The sequence below is a fragment of the Physella acuta genome, unplaced genomic scaffold, assembly GCF_028476545.2.
Source record: "Physella acuta isolate Inbredline_101_S28 unplaced genomic scaffold, ASM2847654v3 ptg000308l, whole genome shotgun sequence".
NCBI lineage: Eukaryota > Metazoa > Mollusca > Gastropoda > Physidae > Physella > Physella acuta.
The window spans coordinates 971,280-995,670 of NW_026731827.1; the positions used below are offsets into that span (position 1 = coordinate 971,280).

General features: G+C 38.5%; 2 protein-coding genes across 8 annotated transcripts; both read right to left on the reverse strand.

The window, feature by feature from the left end:
* Positions 1–3,996: 3,996 nt before the first annotated feature.
* Positions 3,997–9,553, reverse strand: LOC131940113 (uncharacterized). The gene is made up of 7 exons (XM_059298691.1): positions 9,316–9,553; positions 7,474–8,702; positions 6,548–7,315; positions 5,971–6,162; positions 5,349–5,591; positions 4,547–4,729; positions 3,997–4,199 (listed from the first exon to the last, which is right to left on the reverse strand). Exons 2-7 carry the CDS (start codon positions 8,663–8,665, stop codon positions 3,997–3,999), a joined length of 2,781 nt encoding a protein of 926 aa, XP_059154674.1. The 5' UTR covers positions 8,666–8,702; positions 9,316–9,553.
* Positions 9,554–12,540: 2,987 nt separating this feature from the next.
* Positions 12,541–24,121, reverse strand: LOC131940060 (uncharacterized). Of its 7 annotated transcripts, XR_009386519.1 has the most exons (10): positions 22,639–22,775; positions 20,553–21,335; positions 20,307–20,366; positions 19,044–19,841; positions 18,237–18,428; positions 17,697–17,945; positions 17,245–17,258; positions 17,117–17,130; positions 14,765–14,932; positions 14,162–14,298 (listed from the first exon to the last, which is right to left on the reverse strand). XR_009386519.1 is itself a non-coding variant. In XM_059298620.1 (8 exons), the coding sequence occupies exons 2-8, from the start codon at positions 21,211–21,213 to the stop codon at positions 14,027–14,029; spliced, it is 2,400 nt and encodes a 799-aa protein (XP_059154603.1). In that variant the 5' UTR covers positions 21,214–21,335; positions 23,705–24,121; the 3' UTR covers positions 12,541–14,026. The 7 variants fall into 7 exon arrangements, 6 of the variants coding, with proteins under 6 accessions (XP_059154603.1, XP_059154602.1, XP_059154605.1 ...); XM_059298620.1 differs by lacking the exons at positions 17,117–17,130; positions 17,245–17,258; positions 22,639–22,775 and adding an exon at positions 23,705–24,121 and having other exon boundaries at positions 12,541–14,298; XM_059298619.1 differs by lacking the exons at positions 17,117–17,130; positions 17,245–17,258 and having other exon boundaries at positions 12,541–14,298.
* Positions 24,122–24,391: the final 270 nt, after the last annotated feature.

A 24,391-nucleotide genomic window follows, 5' to 3' on the forward strand; every position in this document is an offset into this window, starting at 1 on the left:
CACAGTTTGCAGGTAGTAATTAGCTCTAATTAAAACATCGAAGACCATCGTCAACAGAGGAGATTAAACTCTAGTAACTGAAGGGGCGACCAGGGGAGGCGGGCTGTAGATTTCTTTAACATATAAAGTGAACATTTACAGTTTTAAAATACATATAACTTCGAATAGCTTGGGGATCAAATATTTTGAATGTAAGATTGGGTATGGCGATCTCTTTTCCGACTCTTACCAAGACTTTTCTTTAGTAAGATTTGAAGAAAAATTATTTTTGTCTAGATAAAATAATAGATATTAACAGTTAAACAGTGCAAACGCAATCATATTTATACGATGAAAGCTTACATATTTTAAAACTAGCTGTATCCCGTGCTCCGCCACGGTAAATCATTTTTAAATATACCAACTTTGGAACAGAACAAAACTAAACACAACACAAACGAACAAACGCAAAAAAAACAACAACGAAAAAACGAACACAACACTCATAACATAAACACAATTTAAATGCAATCATAAAGGCATATTGCTCACAGTCTAGCCCGTAGCGCCAAATCGCGCCCTTTCCGAGTCCCGGCGGACGCGTCTGACACAGTGAATGACTACAAAACAGAGGCGTTGCGACCCTTTCCGGCGCCCGGGGACAAACTTTCGATTTGACCCTCCCTCAAACTTACGATTTGCACCCCCTCCCCTCAAAATTTCAATTTCCACCCATCCCCTCAGACTTTCGATTTGCACCACTTTTGATTTGAAATTCCCCCCCGCTCAAACTTTTGATTTGCACTACCTCAAACTTTCGATTTGCACCCTACCCCCCTACCCCTCCCTAAAACTTTCGATTTCCACCCCCCCCCCCCTAGCTACGCCTCTCTTATAAAACCCCAGCTTGTCCGCAAACCGAAAGATAGAATAATAATAAATAATATACAATAAAAAATAGGCAATATCTATAATATCCGTGTTTACCTACCATATATCACTTTATCAATTCACGCATTTTTTTCCCAGTATTTTAATTTTAAAAATTTACAATTGAGTTTCATAACTAAAACCATTGCGCACCCAATGTCTATAATGGTGCGGAATAGTTGATTAAAAATTATAATTAGTAAACAGTACATTCAGTGAATAAAAAGAAATAAAAGATAGCCTTTTATCAATCAATGTGCTAATAATAATATTCCAACAATAATGTACTCTTACACGTCAGCATAATTTGCATTCACATTTTGCTAATTATATTATTCCAACAATTATTCCGTCTTGCAGATTTTGCATTCACATTTTTAGCGTGAGTTCAATTTATCTTTGAATTACCTCCATTGGCAAAATTACTAAGCAGTTTAATTAGATTTTTCTACCCTACTGTTATTATGTTAATAAAATGTATCCACTTTTTCTGGGAATATTAAAGAAAACTATATTTGACATTGATCCTTTTAATATGTTTTAGCAATGTGCGTGTATTTAATATTCTCTTTACGTTATGCAAAATTGTACAAACAGTGGAAATTATAAAATAGCTCTATGCCGCTATATAAACAAACCCTACTCTAATACTTATAATAAGACACTGCGGTGCACTGAAAAGCACAGCATGGTGCGTAGTTTACTTTTATAGTCCCAAAATCTATAGCGATGACGGACGGACGGACGGACGGAAGGAAGGAAGGAAGGACAGACACAGCCCGCTTATATTATAGATGTTCTTAGTTCACAATTTGTAATCACTAAACATTGCATTAAAATTATATTCTAGTATGTTCCTGTAAACATTTCTCTGTACTAAAAGATAAACAGGTATTCTGTTGTACACAACTTTTAACAAAAAAAATGATGTCAGACCGTCAGGTAAAAAATTAGTTACTGTGACGTCAGACCGTCAAGTGAACAACGTTGTCACTATGGCGTCAGATAAAGAACGTTATCTCTGTGACTTCAAAGCGTCTGTTAAAAAATGTTGTCACTGAAGTCAGACCTTCAGGTAAAAATGTTGTCACTGAAGTCAGACCTTCAGGTAAAAAATGTTGTCACTGAAGTCAGACCTTCGGGTAAAAAATGTTGTCACTGACGTCAGACCTTCAGGTAAAAAATGTTGTCACTGTGACGTCAGACCTTCGGGTAAAAAATGTTGTCACTGAAGTCAGACCTTCGGGTAAAAAATGTTGTCACTGAAGTCAGACCTTTAGGTAAAAAATGTTGTCACTGTGACGTCAGACCTTCAGGTAAAAAATGTTGTCACTGAAGTCAGACCTTCAGGTAAAAAATGTTGTCACTGACGTCAGACCTTCAGGTAAAAAATGTTGTCACTGACGTCAGACCTTCAGGTAAAAAATGTTGTCACTGTGACGTCAGACCTTCAGGTAAAAAATGTTGTCACTGACGTCAGACCTTCAGGTAAAAAATGTTGTCACTGAAGTCAGACCTTCGGGTAAAAAATGTTGTCACTGAAGTCAGACCTTTAGGTAAAAAATGTTGTCACTGTGACGTCAGACCTTCAGGTAAAAAATGTTGTCACTGAAGTCAGACCTTCAGGTAAAAAATGTTGTCACTGTGACGTCAGACCTTCAGGTAAAAAATGTTGTCACTGAAGTCAGACCTTCAGGTAAAAAATGTTGTCACTGACGTCAGACCTTCAGGTAAAAAATGTTGTCACTGACGTCAGACCTTCAGGTAAAAAATGTTGTCACTGTGACGTCAGACCTTTAGGTAAAAAATGTTGTCACTGTGACGTCAGACCTTCAGGTAAAAAATGTTGTCACTGAAGTCAGACCTTCAGGTAAAAAATGTTGTCACTGACGTCAGAAAGTCAGGTAAAAAATGTTGTCACTGTGGTCAGACCTTCAGGTAAAAAATGTTGTCACTGTGGTCAGAACTTCAGGTGAAAAATGTTGTCACTGACGTCAGAACTTCAGGTGAAAAATGTTGTCACTGACGTCAGAACTTCAGGTGAAAAATGTTGTCACTGTGGTCAGACCTTCAGGTAAAAAATGTTGTCACGGAGGTCAGACCTTCAGGTAAAAAATGTTGTCACTGTGACGTCAGAACGTCACGTAAAAAATGTTGTCACTGTGGTCAGACCTTCAGGTAAAAAATGTTGTCACGGAGGTCAGACCTTCAGGTAAAAAATTTTGTCACTGTGACGTCAGAACGTCAGGTAAAAAATGTTGTCACTGTGGTCAGACCTTCAGGTAAAAAATGTTGTCACTGACGTCAGAACTTCAGGTGAAAAATGTTGTCACTGTGGTCAGACCTTCAGGTAAAAAATGTTGTCACGGAGGTCAGACCTTCAGGTAAAAAATGTTGTCACTGTGACGTCAGAACGTCAGGTAAAAAATGTTGTCACTGTGGTCAGACCTTCAGGTAAAAAATGTTGTCACGGAGGTCAGACCTTCAGGTAAAAAATTTTGTCACTGTGACGTCAGAACGTCAGGTAAAAAATGTTGTCACTGTGGTCAGACCTTCAGGTAAAAAATGTTGTCACTGACGTCAGAACTTCAGGTGAAAAATGTTGTCACTGTGGTCAGACCTTCAGGTAAAAAATGTTGTCACGGAGGTCAGACCTTCAGGTAAAAAATGTTGTCACTGAGGTCAGAACGTAAGGTAAAAAAATGTTGTCACTGTGGCCAGTATCAAAGCGTCAGGTAAAAAATATTGTCACTGACGTCAGACCTTCAGGTAAAAAATGTTGTCACTGACGTCAGACCTTCAGGTAAAAAATGTTGTCACTATGACGTCAGAACGTCAGGTAAAAAATGTTGTCACTGTGGCCAGTATCAAAGCGTCAGGTAAAAAATATTGTCACTGACGTCAGACCTTCAGGTAAAAAATATTGTCACTGACGTCAGACCTTCAGGTAAAAAATATTGTCACTGACGTCAGACCTTCAGGTAAAAAATGTTGTCACTGACGTCAGACCTTCAGGTAAAAAATGTTGTCACTGTGGCCAGTATCAAAGCGTCAGGTGAAAAATGTTGTCACTGTGACGTCAGAACGTCAGGTAAAAAATGTTGTCACTGTGGCCAGTATCGGCTTCTGGCAGCAGGGACACAGTACCAGCAGTCTAGAACATTCCTTGCAGGCAATCAGCTCCCCACAGGGCAGGAACAAATCCACGACAGGCGCTGAGCTGCATATTTTACACAGCAGAGACTGGTTTAGTTTCTCATTTTCTTTTTTTAGCGCCATTAGAACTGCATCTGTGCATTCGACCTTTCAGAATTAGTTTCATATATGCACAAATAACAAGTTAAAATAAATAAATCAGGCAAGATGTTACAAAAAAATGAAAAAAATCAAATTTTAAAAAATATATCAAAATGCTAGTTTAAACCGTCTCCCCTAACAACAGGTTTGTTTGAACTAGGAATGTGTCGTTAGCACCAAGCATGTCGGTCTGACCCCCCCCCCCCAATCACATACCCCACAGTCTGACCTCTGAGGCCGAACTTAAGACTTACATGTTTCTATAGCTGATCTCTATCCCTCCACCACACCGCCCCTTAATTAGATAAAACACCTGATAAAAGACAGGTGTATGACTTACCTTGTTGGTTCACCAGGTCTTCAGTAGAGCGAGACGCCGCGTCCTGAAGACGCCTCTCCGCCTGGATGTGGAGGAACGGACACTGGGGTCTGTGCCTCTGGTGCTCCACGAAGATGTCGTCACCTTTCTTCCAAGACCGCAGACCCAGGCCACACTGGAAGCATCTGACACAGTCGGCATAACCTGCTCGTGACGAGAGGGGTTTAGGATTGGCTTGATCTAACTACAGTTGGGGGAGGGAGGGCACTGTATCGTGTTATGGCTTTAGGTGATAGTAATATAATGTGTAGTTTTTGATGGATTAAATTTCATGACCTGACCTGACCTGACATGACATGACCTGACCTGACCTGAATTGACATGACATGACATCACATCACATGACATCACATCACACGATACCACATCACACCACATCATAGTTACCTATATAATACAATACGTCAACCTATTTTCATATAGTCTTGAGGCGAGGTAATGGGCTGATGTTTCCCGTTTCCTAATACCCGAGATGTATTACTGAACTTTGATATTGTGTGTTGCTAATTTGGTTAGACTAGCATTTAATACAAAGTATTTTTTTAAACGTTGATATTTTTAACGTTGATATATGCCCTTAATATATAGAATACTCAGATAAATCCACAAAAGTGTCTGAAAAATTAAAGTAATTAGTTCTATACCATTAGTAGCCCTAACATAAAGAATGTTGTTGTTACATTATCTCGCGGTAATTTTTTAAAAACTCTGGCAGGAATGGTCTAGGCAGAAGTCAATGCTTCACCACAATACCCCAACATACCAGCATAGAAGAAGCCAGCTCTAGCCAATGTAACGGGCCGGTGGATCTCGTGCGCTGTCCATTTGTCGAAGCTGTGTAACCGTCTCTCGTAGGTGACGTAATCCAGATAGCACGGGTGGCTGGTCACCTTGTACACAGGGGACGTAACTGTTTGATTTCCTAAGCTGTTGTCATCGTCGGGAGTTGTCGGTACTGATGGGGGCCTTGGATTGACAATCATTTCTCGGTCCTGTTCAGTTAAGTCTGTGGTTGGTGAAGACATATTTCATCATTTTAAGTACAACTTGTTCGAGAAAAATACTGAAAGTGTCAACTTTGATAAATAGTAAGTATATTTACGTATATTACACCATTTAATTATTTCTTTGGAATTCGTTAATATAAAAATAAGTAGGCTCTATTATTTTATCATCATTTTTCCTTTTCTGCCCAAGAAACAGGGGGCAGATGAAGTAGAGTTTTTTCCCTAACGTGATCCATGTGCCCATCAGAACTGGGTGGATTCAGGAATATACTAGAGACACGATTCCTAGATTTGAACTCTAGACTTTCGTTTAACCAGTTGTAAACTTAACAATTCGACCACGCTGAACCTAATTATAGTTAAGATAACATTAAATACCTTTCATTGTGGAGGAGCTTAATGAGAAAGTGTGATTGACCCCGTCATGGACCCACATGTCCAACACGTAGGATGTCGACTGGATGCCAGATGTCACCTTCTTAAAGCAAATGACAGGTGCACCAGATGACCCCGGGCAGGTGTCTGCTGCATAGAGCAGAACTTTACGCAGATTTTCAACGGGAAACCGAGCTGCCATTAGAGAGAAATTTTAGACATTGAAATTACTCTCTCGTTTAAAATAATTTTTACACAACATTAAATTGGGGAAAAATATGCTTATATCAACTAAATTGAAAATCTGTGTTGTTGAGCCTACAGTAATATCGTAATCTCACCATCCCCAATTTGTAATTACCTATACAGCAACTTCACTATTCCCATATTATTAGCAGACCTATACTCTAAACTCTTTAACTATTAGTAACTATATTTAAATGTTTACACACCAATGAAAACTGTGATAAAACCATCTTATAATCGACCTAACTCTGAATATCACCATCTTAGAATCGCCCTAACTCTGAATATCACCACCTTAGAATCGACCAAACTCTGAATATCACCAGGTACTCACCGACCTCATGGTTGTTGACCCTCGACGTGACCCCACCCTCACCAGGTTTGATCATGTACTTGACCACGACGAAATCACCATACGACACCACCTTCTCGGCCCCGTGAGGGTGGTGTATGATGAACACCTTTTTACACATCGCCTCTTTCACCCTCCTGGGCAGCCTCTCCGCCAGCTCCGTGACGTCATCCCTCGCCCTGCTGACCAGCTGTGTCAGGTTCCGGTCTGACGTCATACACACCAAAATACATCGCTGGTCTCCAGGTATGGGAGAGGGGATCACAGACTGACCTTTGATGACCTTGACGCCGCTAGAACTTAAACCGTTATGAGAAAACTCCACTAAAGCGTTAACAGCATCGCCATCATCAGCGACCAAATTTTGGTTTGTTTCGATGTAAATTGTTTCCTTGTTTTTAGTCAGGAAAGACAGCATACTTTTGTGAAGTTTTCCAGAAGGTACCTCGTTAGGGACAAGTTGAGGTAGGTGGTGTATCAGGGACAGGGACACACATCCGGTTCCAACCTTGAGTCTGGTGTGTTTGGAAGTTTTTGCTGAGATTCTGATCTTGACGGTCAGCGTGGCGAGTAGGGTCAACAACCTGAGGAGGTCTTCGTGTCGGGTTTGTGAAGGGATCTGATCCAGGTTGATACCTCGTACAGGGAAGTAACCGAAGTGGCCAGGATTTTTGTGGCACTCGATCCTGGAGATCGGCACCTCGATGTGCTTCTCCTCTCCTTCACACACTTCCGCTGTACAAAAACTACCTTTTGTAGACAAATTAAAATTTAAAAATTAACACTAGACCTACACGTGATGTGGAATAAAATATCGACTTATTGACAACTAAAAGGGTTATAAATTGTTGATATAATACATTTACTAAATTTTTAAAATAAGGAAACAATAGACACATATAACTTACGTAGATCAGTATTTTGTGGAGCTTCTACAGCCGTGGCGATATGATTCTGCTCTGTTTCTGCAACGTCAGTTGGCGTTTTTGTACCCAGTTGAGCTTCTTGGTTACCCAGTTGAGCAGAAGAGGTTGGTTGACTAGGTTCTTGGGTACCCAGATTAGTTGTAGCTGTTGGTTGACTAGGTTCTTGGGTACCCAGATTAGTTGTAGCTGTTGGTTGACTAGGTTCTTGGGTACCCAGTTTAGTTGTAGAGGTTGGTTGACTAGGTTCTTGGGTACCCAGTTTAGTTATAGCTGTTGGTTGACTAGGTTCTTGGGTACCCAGTTTAGTTGTAGCTGTTGGTTGACTAGGTTCTTGGGTACCCAGTTTAGTTGTAGATGTTGGTTGACTAGGTTCTTGGGTAATCGGCTGGGCAATAGACGTTGACTTTCCAATTCCTGGGGCACTTGAATGAGCATAGGCTGTAGATTGGGTGGACTCTAATGCATGTGACTGTACACACTCTGCCGCGTGACCAGGATATAATGTTACACTAGAGTCAAGTGACTTGTGAGAACCTGACTCATGACTAGACTCTTTAGCTTTATCACATGTCTGGGAATCTCCTTCCTGATTCAAACAATCAGTGGGTTCCCCACTAGACTCATGACTAGATGGTAACGAGCTTGAACTAATTATCAATTTCCGCTCGTCAGGAAAACGATTATTCTCCTTTACTTTAAAGTATTTTTTCCTAAACTCTTCTTGCAAATTTTCAAGTTTTGAACTTAAACTGTGTTCAAATTCATGTCTAATATTGGCGCTAGGTTTTGTTGTTGAACAACTGGCGTTCTCCCAAGACTTTTCTTCAACTTCTGGGGTCGGCGTAAGACTATTATTGTAGAGTATCAAATCAATATCCTGTGTTGGAAAGGTCAAAGTTCGGCAGCCATCTTGATGAACAAAGCTACAGCCCGTCCTGTGGAACCTTGACAGCCGGGGACTCAGAGACTCGCACTCTGGGAGGAATTCCTCCAACTTGTGACAGGCTGCGCATTCTGCACACAGAACACTGCACAGTCGTCGTTTGTAGTAGAACCCGTTCTGGGCGAGTATAACGGGAGACACGTGACCCAACGCCGCTATGTCAGCGCGGTTGAATGTGGCAAGACGCGCCGTGTATGACTGTGCCGTGTCGTGTGTGCCCATCGTCCACATGTGTGGTTCCACATCTGTAACACTCTTTTATTCTTGGCTGTCGTAGAAAGTGAAATAAAAATATATGAACAGACTATACACTCTTAGTCCGTGGATCTTAACCATTTTGAAGGTACAGAACCCCACCAGTTTTATAAGCGCATTCACCGAACCCTTCTAAATAGTTCTATTGTCCATACTGACAAAATCCGATCGTGAATCATTTGAGTCGGGTGTGTGTCCTGACTTCCACCGAACCCCTAATACTGACTCACTGAACCCCTGGAGTTCGATCGAACTCAGGTTAAGAACCACTGATCAAAGATAGCACAGATAGCTATTTTAAACTCCCTTAAAAACGAAGTCGTCCGAGAGAAATAAGTTAAACTGCGACAGTAAAACTCTAATGTCTTTGTTAAAAATATATCAATCACGACTTTATCTTTTCTTAATTAGACGAAAAAAATCCTAGATTTAGGCATGTAATGAAGCAGTTTACAAAGTCGATTATACAGCCGCCATTTTGATTTCATGTTGCTTAGCAACCATGCAACTTGTCAATTCTGTTAGACTTGACGTACCTCTAACACATTTTGTAATTATCCAAAAAATTAAAAATACATAATGCACTTCATAATTATTGTAAATAAGATTCAAACAAACATCATTACATAATTCCTGCATCCTCCGATTTCTAGGAATCAACAGTAGTGGGTAGTCACTGGCGACCAGCATCTGAGGAACCGATACCACAAGCCATATCGTTTCATAACAGGACCACAATCAATACACTATTAATAAAACAACCACAAAACTCTGGGTGCAAACGATACCATTGTACAGAATCTTGCGTCCCAGTCTAGCCAGTTACTTCGTACAATCAATACAGACGAGTTCCTTCCTATTCCAGCTCACAGTTCTGTGTAAACTGGGGAAATTCCGATTTTTTTTACCATTACAGCATCGTGACGTGGCGCTGGAAATAATCGATTGACGACCAGCCTATTTTTTCTTTATGGGTGGGGGCTCTGGGAACTTCCGGGAGGGGAGTGGAGGGAATAGGCTCTGGAAACTTCCGGGGTGAGGGGGGGGGATAGGCTCTGGAAACTTCCGGGGGGGGGGGGGGATAGGCTCTGTAAACTTCCGGGGGGGGGTGGCTTAGGAAACTTCCAGTGGGGGGGGGGGGGGCTCTGGGAACATTAGGAGAAAGGGGAGGGGGGACTGGTCAGGAACAGTTAAATCAAAACGTCTGTAGGTCAGAACTTTAAAAGACTCATATTTACCATTACCCTCCCCCCCCCCCCCACTCCACTTCTTCCCAGTTCTTGTTTAACCACTCAAGTGTAATATCCCTTATTCCCTAATCTGTTTATAATAATCACCGTCACGATTTCCTATATATATATATCTTACATAATAGAATAATTGGTGTCACGTGTCAAAATGCCACACCTATCTCGTTAACACTCGTATACGCAGCGGGCGGCCTATAAGTGACAGCGGGTCATCTGATACTCTATTGAAAGTTTTTAATTCTTTCGGTGATTACATATGTATCACTGCAGTGCAAAGATCTCAACCTTTCGTGTTTAGTACAACTTTGATTCGTAGAGAGATAAAAAGTGTTTGTTTATTTCCTAAATTGATGTAAAATTCTTGAGTGATTTAGAAAATGTTTTACAAACTTCAGTATGTGAACGAACTTTATGGAAAGTAACGTTATATTTGTGGGATATGCGCCGGTAAACTGATTAGCTGGGAATTCTTTAAAATTCAAACTGCGTTTCATATGTAAGTAAATGAGTAAATATTTGTAAACATATAATTTACAGCACACTTTCCCTAATGTAACATGGTGTTTAATTGATATAATGTTTGTTTACATAAACTTAACATTTTATTGATTAACTAGAAAAATGTGATACATGTTCACGATTCTATCGTAACAGTGAGACCTATTTATAGAAATGCTTCGCACTTGATAGGGAATTCCCGATAAATGCGTGGCGCTATTTTAAAGCTAATTATCATTACCTGGCTCTCCTAAAGAGTCTTCCTGTAAAAGTCAGTGGCGTAGCTAGGGGAGGGCGGGTGGGGCGATCGCCCCGGGCGCAGACCCTAAGGGGGCGCCAAAAGGGGTACAGAAAATCGAAAAGCTCATTTTAAGCTGGGATATTGCGACTAGTAAAAAATACCACCAGCCTTTCCGACTGGGGGGGGGGGCGCTTTTTCACCAACTTTAATATACTAGTATTAAAAGGGGAGTGGGGAAACAAAATGATAGTTTGTCCCGGGCGCCGGAATGGGTCTGGTAAAAGTGACTCCTTGATTTTTAAACTTGTGTTCTTTACGTACCACATCTAGGTTTTAAAAATTCTACATCACACATCTAGGTAAAACAATCCTCACAATTCTAGAACAATTAACTATCAAATAACTTCAATGTTTGGTTAGCCTACTAGACTGTGTATATAGTCTTATTGTTGTTGTTTCATATTGCCATTTCTAAAATAAAATACTCGTTTGTTTTGGTTATGAAAATGTATGTCTAAAGAAAGTTACAACTGTACAAGCACGATAATATTTCACTACTTTAGCTACAATTTTAGAAAGTTGCAAATATTCATCAACTGCCAAATTTTCCCAGTTCGTATCGCTAGTGATTCTATTTCATCTGAATACCCATTTCCCTCAAGAGTTTAGTTCACAATATTATCAGCCCACGAATTTCCTTCCTCTGTTCAATGTTGATACAGAAATAAGCTTTTCATTTTTGTGTTGGGTTTGATTTTTTAACATGTTTAATTACATTTTTAAAATGCTGACTACTAAGATATATTTTTCTAACTTGCCTTTTAAGTAAAAGGTTCGTAACAAAATATAACCAAGTAAGTAACTAATTAAAAAACAAATTAAAATTTCCGAGCGATTTGTACACATTGTTTTCATCATTAAGCTACATGCTGATTTACCTTTATACCGTCTCCATTATATAAAGGTTTGATATACAACTTGGCTGTAGTGAACAATGCTGACGAATTCAAGAGATCGTACTTTTGTTGTGCTGCAGAGATTGTGACTTATTAGATCTATGAAATGTAACTAACACTGGATACAACTCTTCTGATACCGAAAGGGTTGTCTCCCTGCAATAATCTAAAAACACAGTGACCGAATGTCCAGACTGGGTATTTATAAACAGGTGAAAGTGGAACGAAAGACAACTTGTGTTAGTTCAACTTTCATAGAGAGAATTCCCAAAGGTCCAGTTTCCTAGAAATTATGGAACTTTGTTCATGACAAATAATAGAATACAGCACACTCTTCGTTAGGCACATCTAGTTAGTCATTCTTCATTAGGTTCACATAACTTAACATTCCTCATTAGGTCAACCTAACTGACAATTCCTTATTAGGTTCACCTAACCGACCATTCCTTATTAAGTCAACCTAACCGACCATTCCTCATTAGGTCAACCTAAGGACCATTCATTAGGTTTAGTTGCTGTCTAATTATAGCTAAGAATGCAATCTAGTAACTTATTAGAATAACCATCTAGGAGTGTATATGTCCCATGATATATATATATATATATATATATATATATATATATATATATATATATATATATATAGCTATAATTAGACAGCAACAAAACCTAATGAATGGTCTTAAGGTTGACCTAATGAGGAATGGTCGGTTAGGTTCACCTAATAAGGAATGTTAAATTTATATATATATATATATATATATATATATATATATATATATATATATATATATATATATATATATATATATATATATATATATATATGGGTGTATGTAATATTCCATATATATTTGATAAGAACGAATATACAACAAAAACAGTTATTTTATGATAAATGCATAAATTAATGTTGTGTTTATTAATTTCAAACATTTAGAAAATACAAAGTTATCACAGATAACATGTAACAATAATCAAGGTGAACACATTGAGGTATTGATTTCTCAATAAGTTTTTAGTCTCTCTTAATTAGAGTAAATTGTGAGTAAAGGAAAAGTACAATTAATTCTGTATTCAAAGTTTTATGGAGATTCTTTCCTGTATCTCTAGATCTATATCATCAAAAAATGATCATGATAAAATAATAAAAAATACTGATTATATTTCCTCTGTTGTATTCTGAGTAAAATACATTCTTCAAAAACAAGTTTTAAATGCAGTTTTTAATACAGTTCAAAAAATGGAAAGTGTGTGCTATAGTAGCCACCATTTAAAAACACACACACACGCGCGTTGGCGCACATACACACACAACAGGTGTTCATGTACATGTGTGTGATATGTTTTTAATTGTCACACCATATCATACTGGTAATAATGTGATAATATTAATACTAATATAAAGTGTTATAAAAATAAACCAATACAAAAATTAAATATTTTAAAATATCACAATTGAATAACGAAAAGTTTTTCTCAAAACAAAAAAAAAAACACGATGAAAAAAGTTCACCAATAAGCAATCAGTTTTCAAAAAAATATTTTTTTAATTAGTCAAAAAATTATAAAGTTTCATTTTAGGAAAAAAAACCAATAGGTTTTTAAAAAAATAATGATAAAGATTTTTTGAACCAGTTGTCAATCTAGCAACACATGTTCGAGAAAACAGACATAAAGATCATGAACACACCCAAAAAATAATGATGAAAGAAAATCTAAAACCATTAAAGGTAAACTAAACAAGGCTTTGATTGTCAAATATCACAGATCAGAACAAAGATATCTGGCGTGATATAACGTCACAACCATCAGTAGGTATTGACATAGGTCGTCACATTTGTCACAGCATCACATGTAATAGGTCTAGGTCGTCACATTTGTCACAGCATCACATGTAGTAGGTCGTCACATTTGTCACATCACGTGTAGTAGGTCGTCACATTCGTCACATCGCGTCTAGTAGGTCGTCACATTTGCCACAACATTACATATAGTAGGTCATCACATTTGTCACAGCATCACGTGTAGTATGTCGTCACATTTGTCCCATCACGTGTAGTATGTCGTCACATTTGTCATATGATCACGTGTAGCAGGTCGTCACATTTGTCACAACATCACGTGTAGTATGTCGTCACATTTGTCATATGATCACGTGTAGCAGGTCGTCACATTTGTCACAACATCACGTGTAGTATGTCGTCACATTTGTCACAACATCACGTGTAGTAGGTCGTCACATTTGTCACAACATCACGTGTAGTAGGTCGTCACATTTGTCATATGATCACGTGTAGTAGGTCGTCACATTTATCACAACATCACGTGTAGTAGGTCGTCACATTTGTCATATGATCACGTGTAATAGGTCGTCACATTTGTCATATGATCACGTGTAATATGTGGTGACGGTTGCCAGAATCGGCCTCTGACAGCTGGGGCAGTGGGTGAGCAGCTTGGAGCAGTCCTTGCAGGCACACAGCTCACCACAGGGCAGGAACAGGTCCACGATGGGCGTGCTGAAGCACACCTTACACTGCAACATCTGCTGGAGGATCGCGTGCTCTTTCTGCAGCACGGCTATTTTTAGATCCGTGTAGCTTGTGACGTCAGCTGTGTTTCTAGCCATGTCAGCATTTGTCATACAAGTAGCACCATCATCTATGTGGTTCATGGGGTGGATATGTAGAAATGTCATATACATATATATATATATATATATATATATATATATATATATATATATATATATATATATATATATATATATATATATATACATATATGTATATATATATATATATATATATATATATATATGTGTGTGTGTATATATATATATATGTGTGTGTGTGTATGTGTATATATATATATATATATATATATATATATATATATATATATATATATATATATATATATATGTATATATATATATATATATATATATATATATATATATATATGTATATATATATAATATTATATATATAAATATAATATTATATATAATGCATATTATATATAAATAAGGGGGTTACATATCATTTATTAAAAGATCAAATGTCAGAAAGATGTGGGAATTAACATGGCAACTAGAACAATATATTCTACCTGTTGCACCTACCTGTCTGCCCCTCATGTGTGAGCTGACCTGACGTCAATCTAGCCATCAGGATCTCCAGGTACTGGCATGTCGCTCTGTGTTTCTTGTGCTCGGTGTGCACGTCATCGCCTTTCTTCCATGACCTCAGGCCGAGGCCGCACTGGAAACATCGGACACAGTCCGAGTAGCCTGCGGGTAGAGAACACTGACCTGTGGTCTAGTGGTCACGTGATGAAGTGGACATGGCGTGTAAAGATTTGTTTGTGTGATAAACATTTCATGTAAAAGTACGCGGGAAACGATGTATATGCTACCAGTTTACTCCTGATCTAACCATGCTATATTTGATAAAACTGTTTTGCTTTGATGATAAAAATTTAATCTACCATTTTTAGTTGCTAACTTAAGAGCATATAATCCTCATGTTCACCGTAGCTTTCATATTCTAACAATTTTGTTGTGTTGAGATTTTGAGTTGTGTTGTGATCGGGTAACGAGTCCTAAACTTACCATGACAATCAGACTATTTTGAGTACTGTGACATGTCAACTTTTAGTGGTTGTCATTAGATGGGGAAAATGTCATAGAACTGTTTTTGAAAAGAGTTCCGTGGCTTATAGTAAGTGAGAGACGTCTGTCGTTTCTGTCTTTGTTGACGTACTGTCTTTGTTGACGTGTTTGTTAACGTGCTGTCTTTGTTAACGTACTGTCTTTGTTGACGTGCTGTCTTTGTTGACGTGCTGTCTTTGATGACGTGCTGTCTTTGATGACGTGCTGTCTTTGTTGACGTGCTGCCTTTGTTGACGTGCTGTCTTTGATGACGTGCTGTGTTTGTTGATGTGCTGTGTTTGTTGACGTGCTGTCTTTGATGACGTGAGGTCTTTGTTGACGTGCTGTCTTTGTTTAAATATCACCCATACCGAGGTTTTATGTTTACACTGTTAACAGGTAAACTTTTACTACTCGCAGTTCGCTATTAATGAAAATGGTATAGGTGACTTAAGTGTTGGGGGGGGGGGGAGGATTGAACTTGTAATTAAAACCTGGTCAGGATATAGAGCAAAATGTGAAAACAAACATGACATGGGTTGATTTTGTTTTCAAACTCAGCCAGAAGCAAATGATACGGAGAGTAAGCAAACAGGGTGAGACTGGGAGGTAAATCAAATATGAGGGTTATATGGTGCAGGTCTAAGTGTGTACATCAGAGTTTCTTCCAGGCATCTTTTCGGAGGGGCTCTGACACCCCCCCCCCCCCCCGTAAAAAGTCTACCGCCCCCTCCTCCCCCACACCCGAACGAAATGGAATATGCATAATATGCATAGAAAATATATACTTTACCAGTCTCCGCCCCCCCCCCCCCGCCCCCGCGGAGAAAAAAATCTGGAAGTAACACTGGTGTACATGATACAAGTATAAGCGTGTAAATGAGCGAAAGGGTAGAGAATTAATCAGTGTGCAAGTTTACATGGGTGCATGCTTTACAGGTCATAGACGTTTGTATGTACCACCCCATCCCCTACCCACTTAAATTGACTCCACCCCCCTCCTCACTAAAAATTACCACCCTGCAATATTTACAACAAAGTGAAATTTATAATTAAGAGATCTTTTAACATCCGGCACTTAGATCGTGTAAATAACTTTTAATGACGGAGCTGTTGACGGTCCAACTATCCGTTAAAATAAAAGTGACCCCCCCCCCCCGCCACCCTCCATCTTTTCTTGAAGCGAACAAATCCAGATGGAGACATCTCGGTCAACAAACCTGACCCACCCCTCACCACGTGTTTTACTCATCTGACTGTTTATTCCATGTGAACACCTTTCATCAGATTTACATTTTATCAACTTTTTTATCTCGTTCAAACAACAAAATACTTTCAAAACCTAACACGACACAGTGGAAAATCGAGCACAAACCCACGACGAATATACTTAGTAAGTTCAATATAAAAAGTGCAGTAGCAAAGAAAAAAAAGAGGAGGAAGATTGTTACGGTAGAGATCGATGTTATTATTACTATCAACCACCTGAATCTTTCCCTTTCTATCTAGATATCAGCAGTTGATATTCGTATATTAATAGCACTCCCCTTCTCTCAGCTAATCTGGCTGGCTAGTGCCCGACTCTTGCTTTAGACGAATGTCAGAACTTGGGGCGATACATTTCTTGTATCCGTACACCCAAAGATGTACATACAGCTACGTTTATTGGAACCTAAAGTTCGTTGAAGGCGACGTTTGTTAAAAGAGATATAGGCCAACTGTGAGAAGCACAACACTAGCGTCTACTGTTTGTTAGCATGCTGGAAACAAGGTGATTATCATATAGCTAGACTCTAGAACTCAACAGAGAAACAAGGTGCTTACCTTACAGCTATAACCTAACAGAGAAACAAGGTTTTTACTTCACAGCTAGATTAAATAACCCAACAGAGAAACAAGGTTTTTACTTCACAGCTAGATTAAATAACCCAACAGAGAATCAAGGTGCTTACCTTACAGCTATAACCTAACAGAGAAACAAGGTTTTTACTTCACAGCTAGATTATATTACCCAAAAGAGAAACAAGGTGTTTATCAAATAGATATAACCTAACAGAAAAACAAGGTTATTACAGTACACTAGATTATATAACCTAACAGAGAAACAAGGTGTTTATCTAATAGATATAACCTAACAGAAAAACAAGATTGTTTACAGTACATTAGATTATATAACCTAACAGAGAAACAAGGTGTTTATCTAATAGATATAACCTAAAGGAAAAACAAGGTTGTTTACAGTACACTAGATTATATAACCTAATAGAGAAACAAGGTGCTTATCTTATATCTATAGCCTAACAGAGAAACAAGGACGGGCAAGCATTGCATGAGAAAATCTGGTTATTAAACATCATGAGTGAGCTTGTAGCTGAATCTTCTTTGTGCACAATTCTAGAGTTACCTGCATAGAAAAAGCCAGCTTTGGCCAGAAGATTGGGCTCGTGGATGTGGTGGGCTGGCCAGGTGTCGTAGCTCATGAGTCGTTTTTTATACAAGACATAGGCCGGGTAGCACGGGTGACACGTGACTTTGAAAACAGGTGACACAACTTCTTGGTTACCAGGATTATCTTTGTCTTCCTCGTCTGGAGTTGTCAGCCCTTGCTGGAGTACTGGGTTCAAAATTTGATCACGATCCTCGCTGGTGAATTCTGGAAAAATTGCTGATCGTTTTACCGTATACATATATATATATATATATATATATATATATATATATATATATATATATATATATATATATATATATATATATATATATATATATATATATATAAATGGCAACCATTTAGGTGTCATTAATTGTCTGAACAAAACTATTCCACCATTCCCTATTTGAATTCTCACTGATTTTGCTCCTTTATCCGGTCTATTCTGTATTAATCCTGTTATCAAATAGGAAATATTGTAATATACTTCTAGTTGTAATAGATCCCAATTACCTTTCAATAGCGAGGCACTGAGTGAGTAGATTGTGTCCAGACCGTTGTGCACCCAGGTCTCCATCTTGTAGACCAGTTGACCGGTACCTGACCTGTATCTCCTGAAGGTCAGGACAGGTGCGCCGCAGGAACCTGGGCAGGTGTCCGCCGCGTAGAGAAGAACCTTGCGTATGTCGCCGTCTGCAGTGGCCCCTGGGAACATCAGACAACGACAAAGGCTAGACAATTACACAGCTGTAGATGCCGTTACTAGCGAGGTGTATGTAGAACACAGGGGGGGGGGGGTATACTAGTAGCCAGAGTTTATTCCAGGCATCTCTTCGGGGGTCCCTGCCCCCCCCCCTCTCCCCCCCCGAAGAAAGTCTACCGCCCTCCCCCCCCTCCCGAACGAAATGGACATTATATAGAAAACCTATATTTTTAGCAGTGTCCGTCCCCCCGGAAAATGTTGTCCGCTCCCCTCCCCCCCCCCCCCCGAAGAAAAAAAGTCTGGAAGAAACACTGCTGTAGCTGTTACAGTAACTCTCAGCCTGGTTGTTTGTTGTATGTTTGTAATACTTCATTGATCACTGTGTTAACAATACAGTAAATTTGGTCAATGAAAAAGGAAATACGTTTTTGAATGTAACCACATAATGTACAGTTTTCAAAGAATCAAAAAATGAAATAGCTGTGCTTAATGGAGTTCTACTTCAGAGTATCAGAATAATTTTAAGAGTAATATAGATGTTAGTGCAAGCAATAATATTCTAATACCAACATTTGATGGGGTTATATAGAATTACATGACGCTGACACAAACCTTACCTAACTGGCTGTTGTTGATTTTCACCAAAGTGACCCCGCCCTCTGTACCAGGCTTCAGAGCATACCTCACAGCCACATAATCTCCATACGACAACACCTTCTCGTTGCCATGGGGATGGTGAACTAGAAACAGTTTCTTTGTCATGCACTCTTTAACTGTACTCGGCAGCTTCTCGGCTAGTGTCGCGATCTTCTCTTTCGTTTGATTCACCAGCTGAACGGTGTTAAGGTCTGACGTTTTACATACTAAAATACATCGGTAATCTCCGAAAATCGGTGAGGGAATTACCGAATTTCCTTTGATGATCTTCACGTTTTTTCTATTCGGGTGTTCAAAGAAGAATTCAACATGAGCATGCACTGCTTCTTCGTCATCAAACACTAGATGGGTGCTAGTGACGATGTAAACAAACTCTTTGTTTTTCTTTAAAAAAGACATCCAGGATTTCTTAGAGGTTTCCGTTGCATGAAGTTTGTCATTCGCTGGACCCGTGAAACTTTCCAAGGGTTCTAGCAACACGCATCCGGTGCCAAAGTACGTGCCTTTAGGGCGTGGGTTGCTCCGGTGTTGACTAGTATGGGAGACGCTGATCCTGACTGTAAGTGTTGCCCAGTGTCTCAGGAACTCGAGAACCTCTGGGTGCCGTGTCTGGGATGGGATTTGTTCCAGGGTCAGTTGTCTGACCGGGAAATAGGCGAAATGTCCAGGATTTTTCGGGCAGGTAACTCTGTGGACCTCTCCTTCACTGGAGGTGTCGCTGGCCTCTGCCACTTCAGGAGAACACACACCCTCGTCAACTGGTGGGAAAGTTCAAAGGTTAACATGTCAAGTATTATCACGGAGGGGTAGATGTGGGGGGGGGGGGGCTCATCATTTCGTTACGTTGGTGCTGATACACGACAATGCTATTTATCACTGCCTTTGGTTTTCTAATTTTGTAACTTTTGTTCTTTTAATAATTGTAGCCCGAATAAGTCGTCCCAATACAAGGATCTGTCGTTTTTCTATGAAGATGTGATGTGGCTCTAATATCGTATTAGTTAAATAACAAAGGTGATTTTAGTGCCAAACTGAGTCGTGGTTTGTGTTATGGAGATCGCTCCAAGATATTAGAAATAGTAGGTTTAATTGCACATCGAAAGGGTATATTACTTTATTGAGGGCTTTGATGTGATATACAAATTATTATGTTGTATCAAATATTCGCATCCGACTAAACATTTAATAGCCGTAATTTAAATAATAATAAAAAATAAACGTACTAAATATGTGCGTCAAATCTCGTTCTAAATGTTTTGTTTCTGTAGTTTTTCTTTCACTCCCTGAAACATATATATAAATTATATATATATATATATATATATATATATATATATATATATATATATATATATATATATGATCGTACTTTATTTTATACTTACTTTATATATATATATATATATTTATATATATATATATATATATATATATATATATATATATATATATATATATGTTATACTAACTTATTACTGTAGATCCTCGACTTGTGTTTACTTCCTCTTGTGTGTTTCCTGGACCAGCTGAGATGCCAGCCGCCATTACCATCTCAGTTCCAGACGCACCTCTTTGTATTTCATCAAGTGGCTCCTCTGTCTCCCTATCATGGGGTGTGTCTCGCTCTGTTCTATCATGAGGTGTGTCCATGCTATTCACGACTATCACATTCTCCTGATGTACGTGTCTTGGTGAGGTTGGTGTTTTATCCTGTGGTGTCGTCATCACGTCATCTGACCATGTCTCTGTACTCTCTTCTAACGACGTCATCGACCCAATGACCGGGTGGTCTGTGGGTATGTTGACCTCTAGGTCACGTGCTGTGTGGTTGTTGCCTGGTGTGTGGGCAGACCATGTGACACTGTACGGCCCACTCTCTGCACGTGACGTGTAAACACAACCACTGGCGTGGAACTGTGGCAGGCACGGCTCCTGCATGGTGCCAGCAGTTAAAAATTCCTCAAAGTCGAGCTCGCGACCGCAGCTTTCACACCTGACCTTTGACCCCTGACCTGTGTATGAGAACCCCTGTTGAGCCAGTTTGAGCGTCCATATTTCCATAGACTCCAGTAAGGACTGGACATCTCTGTAGGTCACCAACCGCTGCATCTCACTTGCTGTCCAGTTCATGCTGAGTTCGAGTAGGACCGTGTGTTGCTATGGTTTTAATAAGGTGACCTAACACAACTGCTTCTATCTACACTATTCTCGTCGACCAGGAAATGTCAATCATTCAAAACGAAAATAAATCCCTGAAATCAACAAACGGGTATTTTAAATTTGATTCTTTAAATACATGTACAGTAAGTATAATACAATATAATGAAATAACTAATAGTAGTTGGTGTCATTATATTCATGAAAAAAAATGCATAACTGAATGAAAATATTAGCATGGGGAAGAGACTGCTACTCCTGGCTACACCTCTGAAATACGACAGTGATGAATATACATATAACGCTGATTTTACGTATGAATTATCTAAACGCAAGTGTTAACGCAGTTTTTTCCATAAGGGGAAATAACCATGACAGAGCGATTTAGCAAAAAATATTAAATGAATTGTTTCCCTTAATCTATATACTTGAAAAAATGTAATACATTTGTAACACAAACATCCAGAGTGACTTATATGCATATTATTGGGGGAGAGGGACGAAATAGAAAATCATATTATTCTTTAGGATTTTTATGTAATCGTCAATTTGATGATATCGAAACCGTTTGAAATATTTATGAGTGACGGGTATTGATGTAATGTAAACACAAACTTGCGTAGCCTACAAGTTTAGTCTCGGTAAAACGAGCAATAACTTCTTTAAACGTTCAACCCCCCCCCCCCTGTTTTTTAGAATCATCCCCAAAGCAGAATAAAACGTTATCCACTAATACTAAATAGTGTTTTATATGTTAGCTAGTCTTAGTCAGGTGTCATCCACAAAAGAGTTCACTCTCTTTTGGGGAAGTTTACCCCCCCCCCCCTCTCCTCACCACACACTGTCAAAAGTCAGACCCCTCCCATACCCCAACATCAAAAAATTATGAATGCCCGCTCCGTACCCTAAGACATCGTTTATGATTTCCCCTCAACACTGACCACATTTTCTTTTTTACTATTAGTTTTTAAAATACATTTTAAAATAAAGTGTGACCACACTTCCTGAAACTAGACAGCGTCATTAAAGACCGACCACCCCCCCCCCCCCCCCCCACACACACACACAGACACACACACGCGACCCGTATAAAATTTGTATTTTAAATAACTTGTTGCTTACACCTTTTTCTTATCATCTTTAAACTTGCTGAGTTTAATGAAATAATGTAATGGACGAAACGTGCGTCTGGGCTAGGCCATGAATATTTGATTATTTCAATGTGTGGGACCAGTACGATACAGGCTGTAACAGAATAACAGCACAGGGAACACACTAGGCCGGTAGCCCAGTGGACCAGTACATTCCCTTCACAGCCTCACAGCTGCTACACAGATGATGAACGAGTAAATTCTTTACCAGAGCGTGTAGTTTTTTTTTTAATAATGGTGAACTTACGGTAAAGTATTGCAAACGAAAGACGTTAGATACTCGGATAGCTACAGAACCATCTTGACGAAATAAACAAGCTAGCGTTTGTTACACTGTTGAAATAGCGAGCTCACAATAAGAGGCTTCTGATCTGTTCGTCTCCATCTTTGTTTACTTCGTTATGTTCTATAAATAGAAGTGATTCAGCAGTCAGTTATCTTGTCATGATTATTAATTAATCGATTTTCCATAGCAAAGCTACAGTTCATAATATTAACTCGGTTGCTCTAGTTATATTCTGTGCTACTTCTAGGGAAAAAAAGCCGAATAAAGGAAGAAATAATGATAGTCTTGTGACAATGTAGAAGAAATCGTATTGAAATAAAAATACTTTAAATATGTATCGATGCTTTTTACAAATGAGTATATCGATTCCCGATATTTTTACGTAATTTAAGGGATGAATTCACCACTTCGGAAATTCCCGAAATTAGTTGTTAGGCCTATATGCCAATGTGGTAAAAGTAACTCAAAATTATTTCTTAAATTTAAAATTCCTCATTTTACATTCAGATGTTTTCAGTTGGAAAAATTTATAAAATGTCATGTTTATTACTTTTAAAAAAAATTAATTCCAGAGTTATATTTCTGTTAGATGTAGATCTAAGAGCTATAGTTATAAAAGCATTTTTAGTTGATCTTTGCCAAAACAGTACACATACGTCATTTAGGCGCCGCTGTGCTTAAAAAGATATATATACATATATATATATATATAAATATATATATATATATAAATATATATATATATATATATATATATATATATATATATATATATATATATATATATATATATATATATATATATATATATATATATATAAGTAAATGCAGGTCGATACATGCTTTAGATTCATGTTAGCTATATATTTATATAAATTTATATACATAAAAATGTGAGTGTGTGCGTGTGTGTGGGGGTAGGGTGGTGTGTGTGTTAATATATATTTTTTATATATGCTATATAAATACTATTCTTAAACCTTTCTATTTTTCTATATAATAGTTTACTTCATACATTTCACGTTACCTTTGTTTTAAAAATGCGATGAATGAACGAATCGTTGACATGAAGCCTTCATTGAAGGAGTGATCATTCACAATATATTTTCTTAAATTATCACTTCACCTGCACACGGCACGAGTGGTTGTGCTTGTGTCACGTGAACGTTGATCATTCACCGAGAACTGAGGCTTCTAGTCTTGTTTTATATATCACTTCTAGGCTACTTAAAATCAACGCAATATAAATGCTATTCCTTATTACAAAATTACTAAAAAAAACGCCCAAAACTATAGTTTTTTATCTGAATCATTTCAAGTCTATTAGTCAATTAAATTATCGTCTGCAGGTAATTAGGAATGAGTAAAACGATTGTTATAATTTGTAATAATTTAAGGTACCAGAGTTTTATTAAGCGAAATATGTGAACGTCATTGTCTCACTCCCGTGTAGTGGAATGGTGATTTATACACTCACTCTCACGTTAATCTAGTCATGTGATAAGTGGTGTTCGTGTTAACATCACGTGAATGCTGCCCTCACTGAGCATGCGCAGTGCGAGGTCGTTCTCATGTTGCCAGCACTGGATTTTTACTAAGTTAGTCAGACAGAGGCGAAGCGAGGAGGGTGGGGGGGGGGGGTGGTACAGACCTCACCGGGTGACACCAATTAGGGGTGGTGACACCAAGGCAAAATAAAGGCAAAATATGTATT

Excerpts from the sequence above, each read along its gene's own strand:
- LOC131940060 (XM_059298620.1), bottom strand. The coding sequence starts at position 21,213 with ATGAACTGGACAGCAAGTGAGATGCAGCGGTTGGTGACCTACAGAGAT. Across the intron at positions 20,367-20,552 it reads TCGAGGATCTACAGTAATAA|GGAGTGAAAGAAAAACTACA; the intron begins GTTAGTATAACA and ends TATATGTTTCAG. Across the intron at positions 19,842-20,306 it reads AGATTTGACGCACATATTTA|TTGACGAGGGTGTGTGTTCT; the intron begins GTACGTTTATTT and ends CTTTCCCACCAG.
- LOC131940113 (XM_059298691.1), bottom strand. The coding sequence starts at position 8,665 with ATGTGGACGATGGGCACACACGACACGGCACAGTCATACACGGCGCGT. Across the intron at positions 6,163-6,547 it reads GGTCAACAACCATGAGGTCG|CTCGGTTTCCCGTTGAAAAT; the intron begins GTGAGTACCTGG and ends CTCTAATGGCAG. Across the intron at positions 4,730-5,348 it reads AGCTGGCTTCTTCTATGCTG|GTTATGCCGACTGTGTCAGA; the intron begins GTATGTTGGGGT and ends CGTCACGAGCAG.